We start from the raw sequence: 25,727 nt of genomic DNA on the forward strand, positions 1-25,727 counted from the left end.
TATTGATAATATATAAAGTTTTATATAATTATTTATTTTATATATTTAAATAATATAAAATTAATTATTTTTTTACTACAATGACAAATACACAATTAATTATTTTTTATTCTAATAGTAAATGAAAAGTAAATTCTTATTATTGTAATCAATTTCATTACGTCTAAATCTTTTATAATAAATATTTGGATACTAATATTTGTTTAACTTGTTATGGACAAAAACAGCTATTTTTAAGGTTACTATATCATTACGTTATGAATTCGTTAAAATCTCACGTAAATATAATCAAAGGACATATAAATCACAACAAATTCAGTATAAAGTCAATCAATTTGGGTTAGTTGAGTGGTTAGCTCACTCGTCTGCTTAAATAAGTGTTGGGATTACCATTTCAATAAATTATAACTTATATATATTAAAAAAATTAAAAATACTATTTATACACCAAAATCAACCACTAATGTATTTATGTATAAATACATGTGTGGTTTAATTTATTTTTAATGTGTATTTATATTTCAACATATATTTTATACTGATAGTTGACTTTAGTGGCTGATTTTGGTGTATATATAACATTACTCTAAAAAAATATAAATTTTATATATTATCTATCCATCAACTATAAATTTTTTATTTATGTCATACATCAAAATTATATGTAAAAAATCATTATAAAATTTTAAATAATTAAAAATATTAATATATATATGTAAAATTATATATTATTATTTCATATATATATATATATTAAATTATTAATACGTATATCTTATATGTATTTAATTTATATATTTAATATTATATATATAATTAAGCTAGTTCACGAGTTAATAAATTGAACTTATCTAAACTTAAATTTGGCTCATTTAATTTTGTGAGCTCAATTTTAAACTCAAGTTCAGTTTAACAGCTCACAAATTCAACTTTTTAAACTATTAACGAATTGAGTTTAAACTGATTTATGAGTTAATAACTTGACTCAGTTCTAACTTTACCTTTCGATTTGGTACTATCAACATTTAAATTAACTATCAATATTTAAGTTAAGATATTTGAATCACTCAAACTGATAACCTTAGCACAGGTACGAACATAACTATTAAACACGTACTTTTTTTATTTTGTTAATTAAAAATAATTTAAATACAATAATAATTACGAAAATATTTAATAATAAAAAAATTTAATTAAAATCAGTAAAAATTTCTTTTATTTAAGTTCTGTCTTCTTTTTTTATTTTTGTCAATCTAGTATTACCGTAAATAGTATTGTACTAGCTTAGTAGTGCATGCGTTGCGTAGTTCCAAATCAAAATAAGCACACAGAAATAACCGGCAACGACGTCGTTACACGCGCAAAAAAACCCGCAACCTTTTCCTCATCTTTGTGCTATACTGCTATATATATATACATTAGCCATTTTCATCAATTCATAAAACCAATTCAAAAGCATAGTAATAATAATCATAATAATAATAAATGGCTAGGATTTTTGTCCTTACTCTGTGGCTAATAATAGCGGTGACCATGAGACATATTGCAGAAGCAAAAGAATGGTCACTACTACAAGCACCAACTGAAATTCAACAAAGGCTTATTCGTGACCCTCTCTCAATTTCACTAGCCTCTACCGATTACGGTCACATCATTCACCAAAACCCTACAGCCATCTTCGCACCAATTTCCGTTACGGACATTTCTAACTTGATTCAATTCTCAAATTCCCTTCCTATTCCTTTCGGGATCGCGGCCCGAGGGCAGGCACACTCCGTTCACGGGCAGTCCATGGCGCGGGACGGGGTAGTGGTGAACATGACGGCTCTGAGGGAGGGGAGAGGGGTGGTTGTTGTGGCGGATGGCGGTGCATTGGGTCGTCCTTATGCGGATGTTGGTGGTGAAGAGATTTGGATTGATGTTCTGCATGCAGCACTTAAACGTGGACTGACGCCGTTATCTTGGACTGATTATTTGTACTTATCAGTTGGTGGAACTCTCTCTAATGCTGGCATTAGTGGCCAAACCTTCCTTTTTGGTCCTCAGATCTCCAATGTTCATGAATTGCATGTCATTACAGGTATCATCTCTTTCATCCCTTATACTAACGTGTTTAGGTAGAAACTCAGATACAGTTAACTTTACGTGAAGTTGATAATTCAGAATCATTAGATAAAAATTTAGTCAAATCAATCAAATTATTTAACCATTTTATATCAACTTTATATAAAGTTGACTAAATTTAAGTTTTTATCATGTGTTTATTAGGTAAAGATTGCAGTTTTTTACCATGCAATTGTATTTATGTGAAATTGATAGTTGATAATCATGAGATTATTTACCAAATTTGATTAAATTATTATGGAGGATGTTCCTATAAAAATACGTAAAATATTTTTTTATAAAAACATTTATGTGTTGTATTATTATTGGACGTATTAAAGAATATGTTATTTTTAAATTTCTTAACAAATTAGAATAAAACCAATTTTTTATAACAATAACAATAAATTCAATTGTTACCAGATCCGGTCGAACCGACCAATTTACATAACTCATTGAATCATGGTTTTTCTTTTGTTTTTTTAAAACAAAAATCAGGGATATATTTATCTTTTTATCAAAAAATTTAAACATGATTCGGTTTAGATTGTGTAAATCGGTCGGATCAAATTTGGTCTAATAATTATAGTGCGGACAATTGGGTTTAATATTTTTGCTATAATAAACCGATTTTGTTCTAGTTTATTAAAAAATAAATTATTAAGTGGTTTAATAAAGATGTCCAATAATATCATGACACATATAAACGTCTTTAAAAAAATACATTTTTAGTGTCTTTATCGAAGTGATCTCCGATTATTATTTAATATTTTTCAACTATTAATCTAACATGAAAATAACTATACGTAAATTTTTATCAAATTTTTAGATAATTTATTATATTTAGTTAAATTATTATCTCACTATTTTTTATTATTAATTTTATATAAAAATAACTCGATTTAATTATATTAGAGGCAGCTACGCATGCTAAGACAATAATTAAGATATTAAAACGTATTATATGTTAAATATATATAATTAGCTGATAATATTATTAAGGATTAAAAAAGCTTAATACTAATAAGCTAAATGTCTTCTATATATTTTATTTGGTGATAAAAAAATTTTAAAATTAAAGAAAGAACTTATATAAAAAAATATATATTACCGAAAGTCAATATATATATTATAGAGAGAAAGATAAAGAAGAGAGAATTGTGTCGCAATATACTAGCTTATCATATATACGTCAACAGAAAACGAAACAAACATGTAATAGGTAGTTATATTAGTTTTTAAACTTTGATTCTTCGTATATGACTAAGCCACCTTTTAAAATTTTGAAAATACACACAATAGACTAAAGGCCATTAAACATCTCTGAAATATTATAAAAAAGAAGCACACAAATAATTTTATTGAATCAAATGAAATTCAATTAACAAGTTGTTTAAGCGTATTCAAACGATAAGTCACATCATTCATATCTTTATAGAAGATTTTAAACTCGTCATTTTATGAATGAGATATATATAGGTGAGATCAATTTTATGAATGAATTTTGACCTTATGATTAAAATAATAAAATCTGATCCAAAATATGGTAGTTCTTTGGAACTTCGATAGGGTCAAATTTCAAAATCTAAAAGAATAAAATCTGATATATTGCTTAATGCATAAAGAAGAATGTTCTTTCGGGTTTAATTATCCGATCCACAAATATTTTTTTTTATATAAGGATTCTCCACTAATATTGTTATTTAATTAGTTTCTGACCCGTTCTTAATTAATTAACATTCATTTTCTGGTATTCAAGATCGAATCTACACCATGACAAGAAAAATATAAAACTAAAGAGAATGTAATTGTCACGTGACTTCATCATATATTTATCAAGATTCTATGTAAACGATTACATCAATGATAGAGTGCAACAAGAAATCCTAAGCCGTTTAATTAATTTGCTATGACAATGGTTAAGGTTTTAAAAAAAATAACAAGGCTATAATTCTTTAAGAGAGTGTTTTGGCATGGTTAAAGTATTTGGAGTAGCTAGAATGAATGTATTTATTAAAAGTATTTTAAACTTTTTAACCCAAAATGTTTTGTTAATTTGAATATTAATATAAAGAATATTCTAAATTTCCAGAATTTTTATAGAATACTTTATTTAGTTTAAAATAAAGAATTTGAAATTCTCTTATAAAATAAAGAATTCTAAGAATTTCTCTTAAAAATTTGATTGATAAAAAAGGAAGCTACTCCAATAAAGACATCTAAAACGTCTTTTTTTAAAGATGTTTTTTATTAATTAAAATTTACTATATATAATTAATTAAATTGTATTATTTTTATCAAAATTAGGACAGACAAATTAATTTGACCGAAAAATGGTGAATCAAATTTTAAATCAGTCTAAATTAATATTATTTTTTATAAAAAATAATTATAATATCCTTATTATAAAAAATGACTAAAAAGTACTCCAATTATATATATATATTAATTTTGAAAACTCTAAATCCTAACCCTATGACGATAGAGAAGTAAAGGGCTAGAATTTAGAATTCTCAAAATTAATATATATATATTAGAAGTATTTTAGTTATTTTTTATAATAAGGGTATTATAGTATTTTTTATAAAAAATAATATTAATTTAGATTAATTCAAGATTTGATTTATTATTTTTTCAGTTAAATTAATTTATTTAACCTAATTCTAACAAAAATAATATTATTTAATCAGATTATGTGTTAAATTTTAATTACTAAAAAATATCCTTAAAAAAAAGTTTTAGACATATTTATCTAATTAGCTCCCAAAAAAAAAAGGAATTTGGAATCAAACTTGTCACATATGTACATCCTATCATCTTCTCTAATTGTACATACAAACAAAGAATATTTTAAAATTAATTACATGTATTATTTCAGAAATTTAATTAAATACATATGTATAATTATATATGTTTGCAGGAAAAGGAGAACGAGTGACTTGTTCTACAGATAATAACAAAGAGTTATTTTATGCCGTTCTTGGAGGTCTAGGTCAATTTGGAATCATAACAAGAGCAAGAATAGCCCTAGGGCCTGCACCCACAAGGGCAAGTATCATATTCTATTATTTATTTAATTTTCCTATTAAATTTTTTATTTAAACAAATTAAAAGTAATCATTTCAAAAAAAGATATATATCCATCCACTACAACTAGAAATTATGAGAATAGCAATCAATTTTAGCGACTAACAAAATTGGTTACTAATATCAGCTGATTTAGCGACGGATATAGGGTTAGTTCAAGGACAAAAAAAAATTGGTCGCTGAATCGGTCGCTATGCTGATAATCTTTTGCAGTGCACACATCATTAATTCTTATTAGGGGTAAAGTATATTTTTTGTCCCTAAAGTTTGACAAAAGTTTCAAAAATATCCCTAAATTTTATTTTACTTCAATTTTGCTCCAAAAATTTTCGATTTGAATCAAATATACTCTTGACGGCTAATTTTTCAAAAATTTAAGACCAATATTCAACAACAATTTCATAAGAATAACCCTCAACACAAGTAAATCAAGTATAATTTTCATGCATTATTGTTAGATTGATCTTAAATTTTTTGAAAATTTAGCCGTCAAGGTATATTTAATGCAAATAAAAAACTTCTGGAATAAATTTAAAATAAAATACAACTTAGATATAATTTTAAAATTTTTACCAAAATTTAAAGACAAAAAATATATTTTATCGTTCTTGTTAGCAAGTCACAATCACAAACTTTCTTTCAGCAAAAAGGAAATAAAAAGTTGAATACTAACTCTTGTATAATTAATTAATTAAAAAAAATGATTCTCTTCTCTTATTTATGTTTCTTGCAGGTGAAGTGGCTTCGTTTGCTTTACAATAACTTCACTGAATTTTCTGGCGATCAAGAGCATTTGATTGCAATCAATGGAAGAAACGAAACTATTGGAGCCAATTATGTAGAAGGTTTTCTTCTACTAAATAAACCACCACTAGACCTTTCTTTTTATCCAGAAGCTGATAAACCTCGCATAACTTCTCTTGTAACCCAATACGGCATTATCTATATTATAGAGTTGGTCAAATATTATGACAATACCACTCAACATCATGTCCACGAGGTAATAATAAAGTGAAGATTCACGTGTAGTTGTTTTTAGAGAAAAATACAAAACAGCTCTTGATAATTATTTCGAAAGACAACGAAATTTTTGACAAAAAAAATTCAATCCGACTCCTGATAATTACCTTGAAAGAACAACGAGACTCCTGTGTCAAAAAAAGTCAATGTTATTTTTTTGGCATAAGGGCTAATCAGTTCCAAAAAAAGATCAGGGGCCGGATTTGATATTTTTTTCTTAAAAACCTCGTTGTCCTTTCGAGATAATTATCAAGGGTCGGGTGGAGTATTCACTCTTGTTTTTATATAAAGTTAATAGTTGAGAATTATTAGATGATAATTTAGTCAAATATATAAAATTATCTAATAATTCTTAAATATCAATTTCACTTAAAAATAAGTACACGTGAGTTTATACAATAAATAATCATATACTTTTCTTTTAGAAAAACTTAATTTATAAGAATTATAATCATATACTATCACATGAAAATATGCAAAATTAAATAACTAATTTTCAAACTCCTTATTTAAAATGTTATCAAATATAATTAGATAATAGTATAAAATTTTTTACACTGTGAATGAATCAAAATTAAACTCTTCGTACTATTTAATAATTCCTTTCTTTTTGTTTCTTTTTATTACATAGGATGTTGCACTTTTGGTCCAAGGATTAAAGTTTGTACCTACGTTTATGTTTGAGAAAGATGTGTCGTATGAAGAATTTCTTAACAGAGTTCATTTTGATGAGCTGGCTCTTAGGTCGCAAGGACTTTGGGAAGTTCCTCATCCATGGTTGAATCTTTTTGTTCCAAGATCTCGAATTTCAGATGTTGATGAAGGTGTTTTCAAAGCCATCATGCTTAAGCAAAATATTAATCCTGGAATTGTCATAGTTTACCCTGTAAACCGATCAAAGTAAGTTTCTTAATTAATTAATAATTGATAACACTAATTAATTAATTGAGTGAATACCCACCCGATCTCTAACAATTACTTCGAAAGGACAACGAGGGCAAAAAAAAAAAAAAACACTCAATCCAGCCCCTGATATTTTTTTGGGACTGATTAGTCTCTGTGCCAAAAAAAATAATATTGACTTTTTTTTGGCACAGGAGTCTCATTGTTCTTTCGAGGTAATTGTCAAGAGTCGGGTTGGATTTTTTTTTTCAAAGACCTCGTTGTCTTTCGAAATAATTGTCATAGACTATTTTAAGTTTTTCTCTAATTAATTTAATTAATTAATTAACAAATTAATTCACAGGTGGGATGATAATATGTCAGCAGTGACACCGAACGAAGATATCTTTTATGTTGTGAGTATTTTGCGTGCAACGAATTTTGATAAGTTGGAAGCATTTGAAGCTCAAAATCAACAAATATTACAATTCTGTGAAGATAATGGCATTGGGATGAAGCAATATCTTCCACAAAACAAAACACATGAAGAATGGATGTTACATTTTGGTCCCAAATGGACACTTTTCAAACAAAGAAAACAAGAATTTGATCCCAGAAATATATTGTCTCCAGGACAAGGGATTTTTAATTAGCTAAGCAATAAACTATTTCGTCCTTTATTTGATATATTGTATATTGATTTGTTGTACATTCAATATCAATTAAATTACTGTCTGTAACTAAAAATTGAATGTGTTTTCTAAGCAAAAATAAATAACTAAATAATAATGCTCATAAAATCCAAGTAGCTTGTGTAAGAGTTTATGGTTTATTTGAATTTGAGTCTCTTTAAATTAGGGTTTTATTGATATGTTCCCTAAAAGCACATTTTAAGGTATCATAAAATTTTAATGTGTTAAATACATAAAAGAGTTAAAATTTTTACTATTTTACAATTAAAAAATATTTTTAAGATATAAAATAGCTAAATCAGATGGCGGAAGAAAAATTTCACCAAAGTTGGTGGGGTTTGGGCTTTGGGCCACATCTAATTAGGTAATACGTTTATTAGTGGTCCTTTCTTTTCTGTTCAAAAATATCTTCAGAAGTTATAGAGAAAACAAATTAACGCATCCATTGGGCTAATGTTTGGTATTAAAAAACTACAGTTACGGAATCGAAATGGACTTACATTCACTAAACCCAAGTGAGCCCAAACGTAATTAACAAATCTTGGCTATATGAGTTTTTCGCTGAAGCTTGTGTACCAATGTGTGTGTTTGTATGAATTAAAAAACGTTTATACAAAGTATACACATTTCTTGGATGTCAAGAAAATACTTTATTAATAAGTTCTTCTTTTTTCAACGGCTAAAAACTTCATCTCCAAAGTTTGCCGGAATTTGATCGGAACAATATGAGAGGTGGCTATGTGAGAGGAGGAGCCTCTCGAGCTCACGACCCTAGAACTAAGATGAGAGAAGAGGGAGAGCTAATCCATCGCAGCATGAAGAAAGTGAAAAAAGCAGGAGGGGGAGAGTTTACAGGGGACACTGGACTCACCCCTCGCTTGGAAGATTGGATGGTAGAAGAAGAGGTAGAGGGAGGGGACTGTAGAACTGAACCAGAACCAGAAAAGAAAACTCAGATGGATGAAGATAGAGGAGAAACAAGATCACCACCTTCCTTTGCGGACAAAGTCAGAAATGGAAAAAGTAAGGGAGAAGGAAGGAAGGAGGACATACAAGCCAACAGAGAAGTAGAATCCTCAGAGGATGAAGACGAGGAATACTCGGAGATAACAGTGAAGAAACTGCCCAACGGTATATATAACATCGTCATAGGAGAAGGAGTGAAAAGAGAACTCAGAAAGAACTGGTGGGAGACCTTGATTGTCAAGCTACTAGGAAGAAAAATTTCTCTGGTTGCTCTCAAAAGAAGACTAGAGGTAATGTGGGGAAAGAATGGGAGTATAGATGTTATTGATTTGGGAAATGAATTTTTTTTAGTAAAGTTTTACAACTCTGAAGACCTGGATTTTGCCCTCATGGAAGGTCCATGGAAAATCTTAGATCACTACCTAACAATACGACTATGGAAACCAGATTTTAATCCTACTGAGACAATTATTGACAGCACAGCTGCTTGGATTAGACTACCCGGACTTGCTATAGAATACTACAACAAAGCAGTGTTGGAAAAAATTGGCAACATTGTAGGGAGAACCTTAAAAGTGGACACAAACACAGCTGAGGTGGCCAGGGGAAAATTTGCTAGGGTTTGTGTGGAGGTTGATCTTACAAAACCCCTAGTCTCTCAATTCCAAATCAATGGGAAAAATCATTTAGTAGAATATGAAGGGCTCCATCAAGTTTGCTTCCTATGTGGCAGATTTGGACATGATAAATCGAGCTGTACAGAAGAACAGCGGATAAACAATGCAACACAAGAAAACCAAGAAGAAGCTCAACAGGCAAATTCAGAGGTTGAAGGAAAGGGTAGAATAGAAAATAACACAGAAAACAGGGGCAAAAAAGTCATGGAAAGACCAGTAGAAACTTACGGTCCTTGGATGTTGGTTCAAAGAAATACACGTGGCAGAAAAAGCACAAAAGGAGGGGAGGGCAGCAGCAGTGGAGGAAATGTAAAAGAAAAAGAGAATAAAAATACCGTTAGTGAAAACAAATCTCGCTTTGCAGTGCTGGAGAATGAGGTATCAGAGAACGTGGAAGCAGAGAAAGTCGGTGAGGACAATGCTGGAAGGTTAATGAATGAGAGAGAAATATCTCAGGAGAGGCACAAGGAGGGACCAGAACCTACAGATAGAACAAACCAAAAAACAAATGGCCACAACAGCAAAAAAATAGCACATAAAGCCACATTCTCTAACTCAACCAACCCAAACCACAAAGCCCAAAACAAGGACCAAAGCATGAACCCACAACCAAAAGCCAACACAACCGTTTCTAGTAACCCAATTCCTACACCAGTCAACAACAACACGGCCCAAAATAACAATACTCAATCTGAATTCCTTGTCCAAGAACACAATATAACTCAGACAAACACCCCAAGAATTAACACAGACCAAACCCTGAACCTAATTAGCCCAGACCCATCCCATCCAAGTGATATTCATATGCTTGAAATAGACCAACCACAACACCATCAGGAGAATTGGATGGAGCAGAGCCAACCCAGCCCCCTTCTCTCAATGGAAATTCCAGCCACTGGAATTGGAGAATCAAAATTGGAAGACCCACCTGATCATATAACTTCTGCATTTGACTCAGTGAAGACTAGTGAGATGGTGGAAGCCATGGTGCAATATGAGAAAATGATGGAAGTGGAAGTGGAGCAAGGCGTGACAGTCCTTCCTGCAGAGGAGAATATGCAAAGTTAGTTTTGCTTTTGATCTGGTCAGTTACCATAGTCTTTATTTTATCTTATTTAAGATGATTATTTTAGCCTGGAATATTAGAGGGGTTGCGAATCAAGCTACAATTCGCACCCTTAAAGAGATTAAGAGACAATCAAGGCCAGATATCACTCTTTTATATGAAACAAAATGCAGTGGGGAGAGAGCCAAAGAGGTTATTAAATCTCTAAATTATAATTTTGCTTTTCTAGAGGAGGCTAATGGTTTTGTTGGTGGGATATGGGTGCTTTGGGACAAGCCCTCTATCACTATTAACATTCTAGAGTCGCATCATCAATATGTGCATATGGAAGTCAAGAATCAAAATAACAAAAGCTGGTATCTCACTGCTGTTTACGCAAGTCCCCAAGAAGGAATTCGAAGAGTATTATGGGAAAACTTGAAGAGAATAGCAGATAATACAACAGATGCCTGGATGAGTATTGGTGATTTTAATGAAATTGCGGAAGAAGGGGAAAAAAAGGGAGGTGCAGAAATTGATCAACATACATGTCGAAGATTTAGAGAAAGAATTAACAATTGTAAGCTCGTGGACCTAGGCTATGTGGGGTCTAAGTACACCTGGAAAGGAGGACAACGTGAAGGCATGGATAGAGTGTTTAAAAGACTTGATAGAGGACTTGCCAATGCAGAATGGAGAAGAGAATTCATGAATGCTCGGGTAGAAGTCCTACCTAGAGTAAACTCTGACCATCACCCTCTCTTGGCAATCTTAAATCCTTCAATACCAGAGAACAAGGATAAGCCTTTCCGCTTTGAGATTATGTGGAAGACTCACCCTAATTTCAATGAATTTGTGACAGGTGCTTGGCAAAAAGAAAGACCCCTCCCTGCAGCTTTAGAAGAGCTTGCCACGAAGTTGAAAGGGTGGAATTCAGAAATCTTTGGAAACATATTCAAAAGAAAAAGAAAGATTATGAGTAGATTGAATGGAATTCAGAGGGCTCCCTCTTATGGGAGAAATCCATGGCTGGAAGACCTAGAGAAAAGGTTGTCTGAGGAGTTGAACACCATTCTTGATCAAGAAGAATTGTTTTGGATGCAAAAATCCAGGCAGCTTTGGATCGTAGAAGGAGATCGAAATACACGTTTCTACCATACTAAAACTGCTATTAGAAGATGCAAAAATAAAATCATAAAGCTAAGAAATAATGAAGGTTGTTGGTGTGAAAGTCAAGAAGAGTTGCAAGACATGGCCATCAGCTTTTTTAAGAAACTGTACAAAGAGGAAGTGAGGTATAACCAGAAGTTAGTCACCTCCCTCACATACCCAGCCTTGTCGGAACAACACAAAGACCTGTTTATAAACCCACCTACCCAAGAGGAAATAAAAAAAGCTCTTTTTGACATCGGATCTCTCAAAGCCCCAGGTGAAGATGGGTTTCCTGCCTACTTTTTCAAAGATAACTGGAGTCTTATCCAACAATCTTTGTGCAATTTCATTAACCATATCTGGACCGAACCCCAAGAAATCAAAGAATCAAACCAAACCCTCATTGCCCTTATACCTAAGACCAAGCAACCAGAATTTATAACCCAATTTCGGCCCATAGCCTTATGCAATGTCATTTATAAATGTGTTTCCAAAATCTTAGTTGCTAGACTCAAACCAGCGCTAGCTGATCGGATAGCCCCTAATCAGTCCAGTTTCGTGCCAGGAAGAATCATCCATGATAACATTATAATTGCAAAGGAAATGATGCTTGACATGAAAAAAATGAAAGGGAGAAAAAAATTCATGGCAATAAAAATTGATTTTGAAAAGGCTTATGACCGCTTAAATTGGAATTTCATCAATGCTTGTTTGGAGGAATTTGGAGTGAGCAACAATTTTCGCCAAATTGTAATGGCATGTGTAAGCACAGTAACATACAAAATCATTTGGAATGGTAGCAAAACGGAAGCTTTTGAACCCTCCAGAGGGATAAGACAAGGAGATCCTTTATCTCCTTATCTGTTTGTGATCACTATGGACAAGCTCTCACAAATAATAGAAGAAGAAGTGATGAAGGAAAACTGGATTCCTATGAAAGCAGGTAGAGATGGGCCCAGCATATCTCACCTCCTTTTCGCTGACGACTTACTGCTGTTTGCAGAAGCTAAGGAGGACCAAATGGCAAAAATTATGAAAATTCTTAATAGATTTGGTGAAGTATCAGGTCTGAAGATAAATGCTGAAAAAACATTAATTATTTTCTCTAAGAACGTGGATCAGAATGAAAGGGGCAGAATCCTCAGGAGTAGCGGTTTCAAGGAAATGCCACATCTGGGAAGGTACTTGGGAGCCATGTTGAGCAACACCAGAAAAAGAAAAGAAAATTTCAAAGGAACCATTGATAGAATTAAAGCAAAACTAGGAGGATGGAAAACAAATTGTCTCTCCCTTGCAGGAAGAATTACCCTAGCCCACTCAGTCATTAGCCCTACCCTAAATTTTGACATGATGCATACTCAAATCCCTAAAGGAATCTGCCAAGAGGTGGAAAAGATTCAAAGAAAATTCATATGGGGAGAGAACACAGACAATAGGAAGATTCATGCTGTTAGCTGGAAACTCATTTGTCAACCAAAGAGGCTTGGAGGATTGGGGTTCAGAGATCTATCCAAGATGAATGAAGCGTTTCTGGTTAAGATCCTGTGGAGAATTGTCACAGACCAAGAAGCTCTCTGGGCTAGAGTTCTCATTAGTAAATATGGCAGGGGGCTTAACCTCAAACAAAACATCAGCAGTAAAAAATCAGATTCCGCTCTTTGGAGAAATCTTGCAAAAATAGGGGACATCTTCTATCAAAATATTTCCTATGCTATAGGGAATGGAAGATCGGCTAGAGTTTGGAAGGATAATTGGGTTAAGGGAATTAATACTTTAATGAATTACAGCCTCAGTCCTATAAATGAAGATCAGCAAAAAATAACAGTTTCAGAAATCTCTAATGGAACGGGTGAATGGAATTTTCAGTGGCTACAAAGTCATTTATCAGAGGAAATTATCAAAAAAATTACAGCAATCATGCCCCCTTTGGAAGAATTGGGAGAGGATAAAATCATGTGGAACCTTACAAATTCAGGAGAATTCTCAATCACAAGCACATATAACATGTTGGCGCAACATACAATCACGCAAGATCACACATGGGAAATAATATGGGGGTGGAAAGGACCTCAAAAAATCAAAATATTTATGTGGCTTACCTCCCATTCCAGGCTAATGACATCGGCTAGAAGAAGAAGATTGCTGAGAACCTGTGACAGCTGCCATCGATGCGAAGGAGTGACAGAAAACATAATTCACGTTCTTAGAGATTGCCCAGCCGCTTCTCGCATATGGACTCGATTAATAAACCCAAGACAGCTTCAAAGTTTTTTCAGAGTTCCCTTCAATGCATGGTTGAGATGGAACCTTACTTCCAATCTGAGCAGCAACCCCAACGAAAACTGGATTACCATCTTCATGGTGACTTGCTGGTGGATGTGGCGGTGGCGAAACAAAGAAATTTTCAACTCTCCTTTCCGAAGACCTAACGACGCAGAAAGAATAATTCACTCATATGTCTCTGAAATTTCTCAAGCTTTTAAAAAAGAGAATTTGATCAAGCCAAGGGAAAATAGAATTGAGAGGCACATCTCTTGGTTACCACCAATGGAGGGATGGATCAAAATCAACACAGATGGAAGCTCATTGGGGAACCCAGGAATAGCGGGATGTGGAGGAGCATTGAGGAATAGCGACGGGAGATGGGTTGCGGGTTTTGCAGTTAATCTGGGGCACTGTACCGCTTACCAAGCAGAACTTTGGGGTGTACATCACGGTTTAAAAACTGCTTGGGATTTGGGTTTTAAAAAAATAGAAATTGAAACTGATTCTAAATCAGTATTCGAAGTACTAAAAAAGGGGAAGTATAATCAAGAGCATTCTAATCCTATCCTCAGAAGCATATTTGTGTGGATAAACAAACAGTGGCAAGTGACTATTAAGCATACTCTAAGAGAAGGAAATAGAGTGGCAGATTGGATTGCAAAAAGGAGCACTAGCAAGGAGTTGGGATACCACTTTATTGACAATCCACCCATAGAGCTTAAAAGAATTCTGGCTGATGATGTAACAGGGGCTATCTTACCCTGTTTTGGCTATGATTTGTAATTCTTTTCCTTTTTGGGGCTGTTAAGCCCCCTTCCTTTACCAAAAAAAAAGAATAATACAATACAAAAATAGTAGTAGTAGAAATTAGAATATATAACCAACATAGGCGACAAACATTTAAATAAAGTTTAAATTTGTGGTGAATTAATCCTTGACTTATCGGATTAAAAAATACTACAAAAAAAAAATTAAAATTGTTTAAAAATACTTTTGCTCTTTCGAATTTAGGAGATACCTAAATAAAATTGTAGAGAAAATAGATTGAAAACATGATGTTGTCACGATCCTCCTATTCCTAGTTTTTAATATTCAGAGTTCATCATTTTCATGGTGGGGGATTGTACCTGTAAGAACTTTGACGTTTAAGTTAGCATGGATCGCAAGAGATATTAAGTTAGAAATTATACCTGGATACACGTATTTAAAATAGTGCATATATTGTAAATTATGAACTTGTGATGTTAGTATTTTTATTTCTACTATTAGAAATTTGCCAAACACATAAAAAAAACTTTCATTAAAAAAGATATTTTCTGTCGATTTAATGACATCCAAATAAGAACTTAATTCTTCTTTCTAAAGTATCCAAAGTAGGGCTGGCAATTCATACCCTACCCGCGGGTACCCAACCCGGTCCAACCCGTTCGGGTAGGGTAGGGTACGGTCCGGGTATGCCTGCGGGTAGGGTAGTGTACGGGTTTAGGGTGTACCCTACCCTACCCTACCCGCACCTCAAATATATAACACATATTTTATAAAAATTAGGTATATAGTGAAACAAGTGAGAATTGAGCCTACAACCTCTCTTATGTAATAACTTACAATAAGTGAACAACCACTAAACTAATTAGTTAATTTAGTAATTTAGAGTATTAGTTTGTTATTTTTTATGTTATTAATATGTATAAAATTTGAAATGATTGAATTTATATTTACTTTGAAAAAATTTGATATATCTGCGGGTAGGGTAGGGTAGGGTAGGGTTTAGAACTTTAGGGTGCGGGTAGGGTTAGGGTTGAGAGATTCTCAACCCGCGGGTAGAGTAAGGTAGAATTTTAATAGAATTTTCAACCCACGGGTAGGGTTAGGGTAAGGTCCAAACCCTACCCTACCCTACCCTACCCATTGCCAGCCCTAATCCAAAGGGACAAAAATGGGAGAAGAAGAAGAAAAAGACGTATACAACGATGGGAATAAGAGATATTTTCTTTAATAAAGCAAGAGGACAACCAAATAAAAAGGATGATAAAAGGAATATTATTTTCGTCATTTAAAAAAATATTTTATTCAAAAAATAACTTTAATAATATCAAATGAAATGTTGGGATGATTTTGAATAAAATATAAAATTAGGAATAATTTTAATTTTGATTTTAGACTTTAAAAATCAAAACAGTACTTATTTCTATATAATTAATATTATAACATTTTATTTAAATAATTATTACAATATAATAATTAAGCTCATAAATTTAAATTATTAGATATTAGAACGAATAATGACAAATTAATTAATATTCTCTTTGTACTATCTTTTTTAAAATTCAAAAAAATATTTAATTATCAAAGCAGTTTCTTAAGATTTTTCATACTCTTCAATCTAATTTTTGATATTGGAGTTAGAGAAATTGTCAAAAAAAATATATGCTAACAAAAAAATAGAATATATGATTAATTAACAACTATATTGTACACGATATTATTTTTTCCCCATCGCACTTCACATTTAAATCCTTAATCTTTAAAGTAATTTTTGCTCTCGGAAGGATAATACTTTTTAGTTTTTACTCAAATTTTTATATAATATCTCAGTACTCACTTCAATAACTTTAAATATGAGTGTATGCGTTACCAGTTCTTCAACTTAACATATTGTTAAAATCCTATACAATATCACTTTGACCAGTATTACAGTGTGCCTTTATAATTGAAGAAAATACCATTTTTTTCTTTATGAGATATTAAAATGATATTCTTCTTCCTTTTATTTATAAAATATATATTTTTTTCCTTTATAATTTTTAAAAAATGTTCTTTTTAATTCATTTTAAATTTTTTTGTGTTAATTAATGTTAATTTTATCCATTTTTCAAGAAAAGATAAATTATTTTTTATAAAAATATACTTTAACAAAAATTTTATTTTTTACTATTATATTTTGATTACCAAAATACTCTTTAATAAATTATTTTTTATTGATTAAATTGTACTTTTATCAAAATATTTTTAAAAAAATTTAATAATTAATTTTTTTTCTAAAATATCCTTCAATAATTTTTTAATTATTAAATTATAAATTTACCAAAATTTTCGTTAACAATTTTTTTATATTTTACTATTAATTTTTCGATATCAAAATCTTAGTAAGATTATTTTTCAATGTAAATATATATTAATTGTTATACATATTAACAATAGTAACTAGTAAGGTTTTTTTATTTAATATTAAAATAATATATATTGATATTGAAAAATTAATAGTAAAATATAAAAAAAATTGTTAACAAAAATTTTGGAAAAACTATAATTTAATAATAAAAAAATTATTGAAAGATATCTTAAAAAAATAATTTAATTATTAATTTTTTTTAAAAAATATTTTGATAAAAATATAATTTAATTAATAAAAAAATAATTTATTAAAGAATATTTTGTTAAGCAAAATTTAATGACAAAAAAATAAAATTTTTGCTAAAGAGTATTTTTGTAAAAAAAAAATTTTTTTTGAAAATAGATAAAATTAATATTAGTTAACATAAAAAAAATTTAAAATGGATTAAAATAAAATTTTTTAAAAATTATAAGAGAGAGAAATATATATTTTATAAAAAAAAAAAGAGAAGAATATCATTTTAACATTTCACATGAGAAAGAAGTGGTATTTCTCTTATGATTTATATAAAATGGATATTTTTTTAATTTATTTTCTCAAATAGAAGTCTTCTATGAAATTCATCTTAAATGTATATATCTCATATCTACTGTCTTGCCATGTATGTGTTATGGTAGTGTTTGTTTCTCATTTCGCAAGTTCTTCTAACTGTCTTTTCTGATTTTTCTCTCTCCTCTTTTTGAAATCCATAGCTCATTATTATAATTTTGTTGAAAAGTATCACTTTGACAAAAAGAGACCACACATATTTACTTGCTTGAAGAAGTTGCATTGAGCAAGAGTAAATTTGAAATGATTTATGCTAGGAACTAATTAGAAGCGTAGACAAGTGAAGTTAATTAGTTGAAAAACAGGTTAGTTACCCAAAAAAAAAAAAACTATTATCTTAATTTGGTAGAATTTTAAAATTAAAAATAAAAAAATTAGTTTAAATTGACTTATACATAATTGACTTTTTAGATTTTTTTTATTTAAAAAATATTTTCAATGATCTATATAATTGAATGATATGATTATGCTAAACTAATTAGTCCATTTATGTTTGGTAATGAATTTATTAGTCTTGACTTTTGAATTTTTGGACTGAGTTACATTTTAAGATCATTAAAATGGATTAAATTCATCGGGTTAGTTTTTTTATGGAAAAGTACGAGAAGTCAATGGAATATTTGTACAATATGTACAATGGAGGTTTATGAAATATTAGAGATGTAATCATTAGTGTTACTTTTTTTCGTTAGCTGAAACTTTTGGGATGAGTGGTATCATGACATGGTATTAGAGCTCTAGATCCGAAAGGTCAAAAGTTCAATCCTTGGTAAACCCGAAAATCAGTTTAAATTAACTTTTGAGAAGATATTTATTATCCCTAGTATTTGGATGGTTATTCTAGATAATATGAGGGATGTTTATTTAAATAGATGAACTTTACTTTTAAAATTAATTTTATTTAAATTTTGAATTAAATAGACTGAGTCTAATAAAAAAAATGACAGGTTAAACAGACTAAATTGCAGGCTAAATAAATAATCTGTTTTTTTTTTTTTAAATAACACTTAAAAATTTAACTCATCAACTAAAAAAATACTGTCTATTTATTAAAATATTTTATAAAAAATAAATAGATCAATCGATAATTGATCATAAATAATCTAAACTAAAAAATCATAGTCGTTAAATAAAAAAGACTTAAATATATCAATCTATTTAATCTGTATGCTTAAACAAATCGAGTCTAAATGGGCTGAACGACCTACCGGATTATATTATCAAAAGTAAACATGTTATTTACTCGTATGGTCCCCAACCTTTATTATTAAAATAAAAAAATGCAGTACAAATTCAAAACGCAAAGTCAAGGTACAAACAGGTATTTTATAAGCTAGTGACATTTTCGTTGACTATGGTAATATTATTCAATTTTCCTTAGTACAACTTTGCTTATATATATTTTCATATATATATCGTTGAATTCCTTCTAGTACATCATCTTTGATCTATTCCTTCCCCTTTTTTTATTATGTACTAATTTAGCTTAATTAATTAGTCTTTATTAACCAACGTTATTATTTTAGCTTTTACATTTAACCACGTTTCTTATTTATGTCCGCTGCTGTTTTAATTATTCTATTTTTTACTCATTTATCAATTATCATACATTCATGAAAAGTATATAGATATGTGTGCATAAATGTAAATCCTCTTGCTCTAAGGTATATATACTACTATATGCTTGATAATAATCTTGATTGATTTGTTGACTTTGAGATATTAAACTACAAAAAATGTGACTTTTAAGTTGTATGTAACGATGTTGGAATAATCTTTTTCACACTTCTTTTTCAATAAAAAATAATAATGCACCGATCTCCAGCATTTGACTATAATTTTTTTAAAACTCCGCGTGGAAGGATAAACAACTATAACGAATTAAATTACAAAAACTAAACTATAACTTTTACTAATCAATAAAACAAGGGAATTAGTCATAATGAAGTACATATAAGGATGGTAATGGATAGAGTAGGATATTGTTTGGATCTAACTCTAATCTTATTTATGGGTTAAAATTTTTATATAAATTCAACTATATCCTATTCGTGGGTTGATAATATTCCAATCCTAACCCTACCGCTTTTAATCTACGGGTATTCGATTCTATCTGTGGGTTACAAAAAATATACAACATTATTATATAACTTGATGATAATTTAAAATAGAACTGATTTTTATGTAAAAAATATTAAATTATCAATTAATGATTTTCTTTTAGTGGTTAAAGATCTTTTGTATTTAGTGAGAGGTCTTTGATTTAACATCCACTAAAAATATATTTTTATATAAGTATATAATATAAACATATATATAGTGTGAGTTGGTCGGGTATGATTGAGGCTTAACCCGCACTCTACCCGACTCGCACGAAAACTCTATCCACATCCTACCCTACTCGCTGTGGATCGGGTTGGCAATCGGGTCCACTAAAAACATATTTTTATATAAGTATATAATATAAGCATATATATAGTGCGGGTTGGTCGGGTAGGATTGAGGCCTAACCCGCACCCTACCCGACCCGCACGAAAACTCTATCCGCATCTTACCCTACTTGCTGTGGATTGGATTGACAACCCTACCCAATCGGGTGGAATTGGATTGAGTATCCGCAGATAGGATACATATTGCCACCTTTAAATACATACATATCCGAACTCTGGACAAATTATTGCCACTCAAGAAAAAATAAAATATAATATAATAACAACTAATCAATACATAATAATTATATATGATGGATGATGAAAGATGTTAAGAAAGACAGTAGAGTATGAAAAATTAGTTCTAGAAAATAAGAAGCAGCAAAAAATTTACAAGACGAAGGATTTATTAATTGAATATTTACAAGTTTTGAGTTGAATGTAATTATTTAATATTATTTAGGTGTTTCTTTTCACTTCAATTTTCTTTGAAATTTTTTAATAGGCGAAAACTCTTGGCGGTGGCCAACAAAAGAAAATGCAAAATAACAGGTGAAGAAAAATCCCAAGTTGGCCAAGTATGCATGGTTGCATCATGCAAATGACAGAATAACAAGAATACAATTCTTTGTTGTTTCTATTATATCCTTGCAGCTATATTCTTTTAGCTTACTACAACAAAATGAGTTTTCTTAGTATTTTAATGGAACATTTTTCTATAATTATTCTTTTTGAGAATTAAAAAAATTATCACTCCATAGCTTATCATTAAAAAATATTATGTTTATTGATATATTTGGTCATCTTTAAATTTAAAAAATAAAAATATTATATATACATTAAAACTTAATTATTAAATTAATTATTATGTATTCATATATAAATATATATTAGTGACCGATTCTTTTGTATATTGTTTAAAATAATAATATTCACAAAAGTTTTATCATGTTCTAATGAATAAAAAATATTAAAGGTTAATGTTTTTACTAAAACAATGTCATAAAATCATTATATCTCAAAAATTTAAATTTATAGGAGAAAGCAATATAAATAGTTATATTTCTTGACTTTTTGAAAGTAGAATTCTGAGATTATGTCATAAAATTATTTTTTCTAAAAACTTAAGTTAAGAGGAGAAGACAATATAAATTATTATATCTCTTATGAATAAAAAAAAAATTGAATATTTTAGCCCCTCCAATCAAACCAATTTAATATTTGATCGAATTGATTTGTTTCATATGTTGAGGAAAACAAATTAAAACTAAAGTTAAACCAGTCTAAATAAATTTTATTCCATTTATATATTTATATTTACTTTTCATTAAAAAATAGTCCAAATCAGCCGCCGGTTTATACTTCTAAATAAAAAACAGCGGGCATATCATTACAAGATTCTTAACAACCACAGTATATTATGTAATCGCCTTCTCTTTTTTTATTCACTTAAATTTGAAAAACGGGTCCAAAATAAACACTCAGTTAAATAATATAAAAATAACTTATGTCCCCTGAATGTTTATACTTCCTAGCTAGCTCAGTGTATAAATAGTACACAACCTATGTACCCAATCATCCATTGAAATCAGAGTTAGTGCTCTTACACACTTCTTATAATACATACATTACCCGAAGCATATGTATTAAGTGAAATAGCACACAAAAATGGCAAGGTTTTCTATACTTGATAAAAATGGTTTTATGTTGGTTCTTTTATTATGTCTAGAAGCTACTAGTATGCTCACAAATGCAGAAATATCCACAGATATATGTCCAATATTATTTCATGCACCCACGCCCATCACATTATCCAATAAATTTGCTTGTGACAATACTACCCTTACACTTGCCGCAACCGATTACGGTTTTGTGATTCACGAAAAGCCGTTAGCGGTTCTAGAACCAACTTCCACGCACGACATAACAGAATTGATAAAGCTGTCAAATTCCCTTCCTACCCCTATCCCAATAGCAGCTAGAGGGCAAGCACACTCGGTGTACGGACAGGCGATGGCGCGTGATGGGATAGTGGTGAACATGACGCATCTAAACCGTTACAGGCACGGGAAGGGGATTGTTATATTTCGTGATGAGAAGGATCCATGGAACTCTTATGCTGACGTGGGCGGGGAGCAGGTGTGGAACGATGTGTTGCAAGCCGCACTGGAATATGGACTCACACCACTCTCGTTTACTGATAGTTTGGGCACTTCGGTTGCCGGAACCCTCGTCAATGCCGGAGTTGGTGGCCAAGTATTCAAATACGGCCCTCAGATCTCTACTGTTTATGAACTCGATGTTATTACTGGTATGCATTCCTATTATTCCCTAAGCCTAACTTTGTTTATGAGATACTGATATAAAAATACAGAGATATAAAATAATAAAAAAATATAAAAATATTGAAAAGAGATATAATTTATTTTTTATTAATTTTTTATAATTATATTTTTATTATTATATTCTTTTCAATTTTTTTTGTAAAATAAAATGCTAAAGAAGTCCCTATAAATTTACACCTTCCAAGAGATTAACTCTTAAAAATATATACTAATAAAGTTCTTAATATATATTAATAAAGTTCCTAAAATCCCTAAAGAGATATAGGCACATTATTTTTTAAATTAACTCTTATGATTAGAGTATAAATTTTTAATTTGAATTAATTTGTTCATGGTTGTTATCGCAGAAGATAGTATTAATACTTTTTGTTTAGAAAATAATGTTTGAAGTGTAAATTTTTAAAAATTTATTTATTATTTTACTTTTTTTATAAAAAATAGAGTAATTAAATTTTTAACTTATTTTAATTTATTGTCAAATAAAATATAAAACATTAATTTTTATATTTTTAGTATCTTATTTTATCATGTTTTTAGAATTAATCTTAATGAATCATTTTATTTATGAATCTCACTAAGGAGTTAATAGAGTATTTGTACAATATGTACAATGGGCTATTTATTTGGCCCAATATAAGTTAAAAAATGAACATTAAAATAAAATACTACTAATTTTTTAAATACAATACACTCATACCATTTAGAATAACCATTCAGGTACCAGAAATAATAAACATCTGATATTTTAATGAATCGAATATTCCTAAACCCCTGTTGTATACAGTGTACAAATATTCCATTGACTCATTATACTTTCTCTTTATTTTATTTTACTAAATTTAAGTGAAGTTGTTGAAGACAACAGGCGTGATTCATTCAACATGTTTAGTTAAATTATTATCACCTAACGATTTTTTTAGTCAATTTTTCTTTTTCATTTGATTGGTTTACTTTTTGGGGGAAACGTGGAGTGTTCAGTTTAGTCATGTGTGTAAGCAAAATTTTATATACTTGTTTAAATATAAAATTCATGAATTGGATCTTGCGTCTTTGATAGGAAAAGGAGATCACGTGACTTGTTCTGCCAAAAAGAATTCAAAATTATTTTACGGTGTCCTTGGAGGTTTAGGACAATACGGAATAATCACCAGAGCAAGAATAGCTTTGGGTCCCGCTCCAGCAAAAGTAAGTATTATTTAACTGTTCTCGGCTATCAATTTTACGTGAAGTTAATTATTATTAAATTTTTATTGTTATATTTATTATAAGGTGAAAATTCAGGTACAATCAACTTCATGTGAGATTGATAGCTGAGAGTTGTTAGATGGTTTGATTGATTTGACTAAATTTTCATCTAACGACTTTCAACTATCAACTTTACGTAAAGTCGACTGCACCTGAATTTCCAACTTACTATAAACATTAATTAAGTTTTGGCGATGATTTTATTGCAGGTGAAGTGGCTCCGTTTGCTTTACACTGATTTCTCTGAATTTACTAAGGACGAAGAACACTTAATTTCAGTTCATGGAAGAAGTGGCAGCAATGGATTCGATTTCATACAAGGTTTTCTTAAGATAGAGCATTGGCCTGATGACCTTTCCTTTTATCCAATGGAAGATGTGCCTCGCATACATTCCTTAGTGTCCCAACATAACATCGTTTATATCTTAGAGCTTGCTAAATATTATGATGATAGTAATCAAGCCGACATTGACGAGGTAATAATTAATTATTTGTTAATCATTTTATAGTCACGCGTATATTTTCTTAGGAGCCACTAAATTAGTTATTTACCAGATGTTGATGTTTTTTTTTTCGAACAGGATGTGGAAAATTTGATAAAGGGGTTGAAATACGTTCCTACATTTAAGTTTGAAAGGGACGTATTGTACGAGGGTTTTCTAAATAGGTACAAATTTGTTGATCCTCTTCTTGCGGCACAAGGGCTTTCAGAGGCACCAAAATCTTGGTTGGATCTCTTTGTTCCAGGATCCAGAATTTCAGATATAAATGAAGGTGTATTCAAGGAAATTGTCTATAAGCAAAATATTACTGCCATTGGGATCATGTTAGTTTTTCCCATGAACAAAGCAAAGTAAGTTTTGTCACTAACAGAATCTAAAAGTGAAAAATTTAATTAAAGTATTTAAATTAAATTTATTGTATCTAAATTTAATTAAAGTATTAATTTTTTTAATTAATTTTTTAAAATTATTTTTTATCCTAAATTGTAAAATCTCCAAAAAAATAAAAATAATTAATATTGACTGATTTAAAATTAAGAGAAAAGGACAAATACGTCTCTGACCTTTTGTCCCGCGGACATTTTCGTCCTTAACCATTAAAAAATACTTTTAAGTCCTTGACCTTTACAAAACTTGGACGGATCAGTCCCTGACGGAGGCATTTGGACGGATTAGTCCCTGATAGAGGCATTTGGACGGAGGGACTGATCCGTCCAAATTTTGTGAAGATCAGGGACTTAAAACTATTTTTCAATGGTCAGGAACAAAAATGTCTGCGGGACAAAAGGTCAGGACCTATTTGTCATTTTCTCTAAAATTAATTATTTATATTTATTCTAATGCATATATTAATTAATTCACAGATGGAATGATAAAATGGCGGTGGCAATACCTGATGAAGAAATATTCTACCTTGTGAGTCTTCTACATTATGTTTCACCCGATAAATATGAAGCATCGAGTACTCTAAAATATCAAGTATTAGATTTCTGTAAAAATTCGGGTATTGGGATCAAAGCATATCTTCCAAAAAACAAAACTCACGAAGAATGGAAGGAGCATTTTGGACATAAATGGGAAAGTTTCAAAGATGGAAAAGATGAATTTGATCCCAACAGAATATTGGCTCCTGGACAAAAAGTTTTCAATTGAAAACAATAAAGAGAGGTTTCAAGTTTCAGTACGTCTTCTTTTAATTTTAAAGTAGATAGATAAATAAGCAATTTACCTAGTGTACTTTGGATATTAAATTTTAATGTATGCTCTTGTCACATGCACTCAATAAAATAACACATGCTCTTGTTTTATTTTATTTTTTTGGATTTGAGAAAAGAAAAGATAGTTACTCACAAAAGTCAATGATAATATATATATATATATATATACCCAACAAAACTGACTGCGACTAATGATTTTGACGCATCCTAGTTATTGGTTGACCACGATGGAAAGAAAGTTTTTTCCAAAAAGGAAAAACAACAATAATCATAAAATCTTATTAGAAACATTTTAAGTACATTGGAGAGTATCAGTGCACCAGTTATTTTAATTATTGATTTTAATTAATATATATTATATATATTTTTTATAAT

The 25,727-nt window shown here is 30.1% G+C and overlaps 2 protein-coding genes across 2 annotated transcripts; both read left to right on the plus strand.

Moving 5' to 3' along the window:
* Window positions 1-1,440: 1,440 nt before the first annotated feature.
* Window positions 1,441-7,897, plus strand: LOC107643097 (cytokinin dehydrogenase 3). Its single transcript, XM_016346662.3, has 5 exons — window positions 1,441-2,080; window positions 5,024-5,151; window positions 5,924-6,190; window positions 6,842-7,110; window positions 7,457-7,897. The coding sequence occupies exons 1-5, from the start codon at window positions 1,486-1,488 to the stop codon at window positions 7,743-7,745; spliced, it is 1,548 nt and encodes a 515-aa protein (XP_016202148.1). The 5' UTR covers window positions 1,441-1,485; the 3' UTR covers window positions 7,746-7,897.
* Window positions 7,898-21,479: 13,582 nt separating this feature from the next.
* LOC107643105 (cytokinin dehydrogenase 2) lies at window positions 21,480-25,447 on the plus strand. Its single transcript, XM_016346673.3, has 5 exons — window positions 21,480-22,353; window positions 23,445-23,572; window positions 23,842-24,108; window positions 24,214-24,485; window positions 24,999-25,447. The coding sequence occupies exons 1-5, from the start codon at window positions 21,711-21,713 to the stop codon at window positions 25,285-25,287; spliced, it is 1,599 nt and encodes a 532-aa protein (XP_016202159.1). The 5' UTR covers window positions 21,480-21,710; the 3' UTR covers window positions 25,288-25,447.
* The last annotated feature ends 280 nt before the right edge of the window (window positions 25,448-25,727 follow it).

Source organism: Arachis ipaensis, chromosome B1 (assembly GCF_059453495.1).
Source record: "Arachis ipaensis isolate K30076 ecotype BB chromosome B1, ASM5945349v1, whole genome shotgun sequence".
Taxonomy (NCBI): Eukaryota; Viridiplantae; Streptophyta; class Magnoliopsida; order Fabales; family Fabaceae; genus Arachis; species Arachis ipaensis.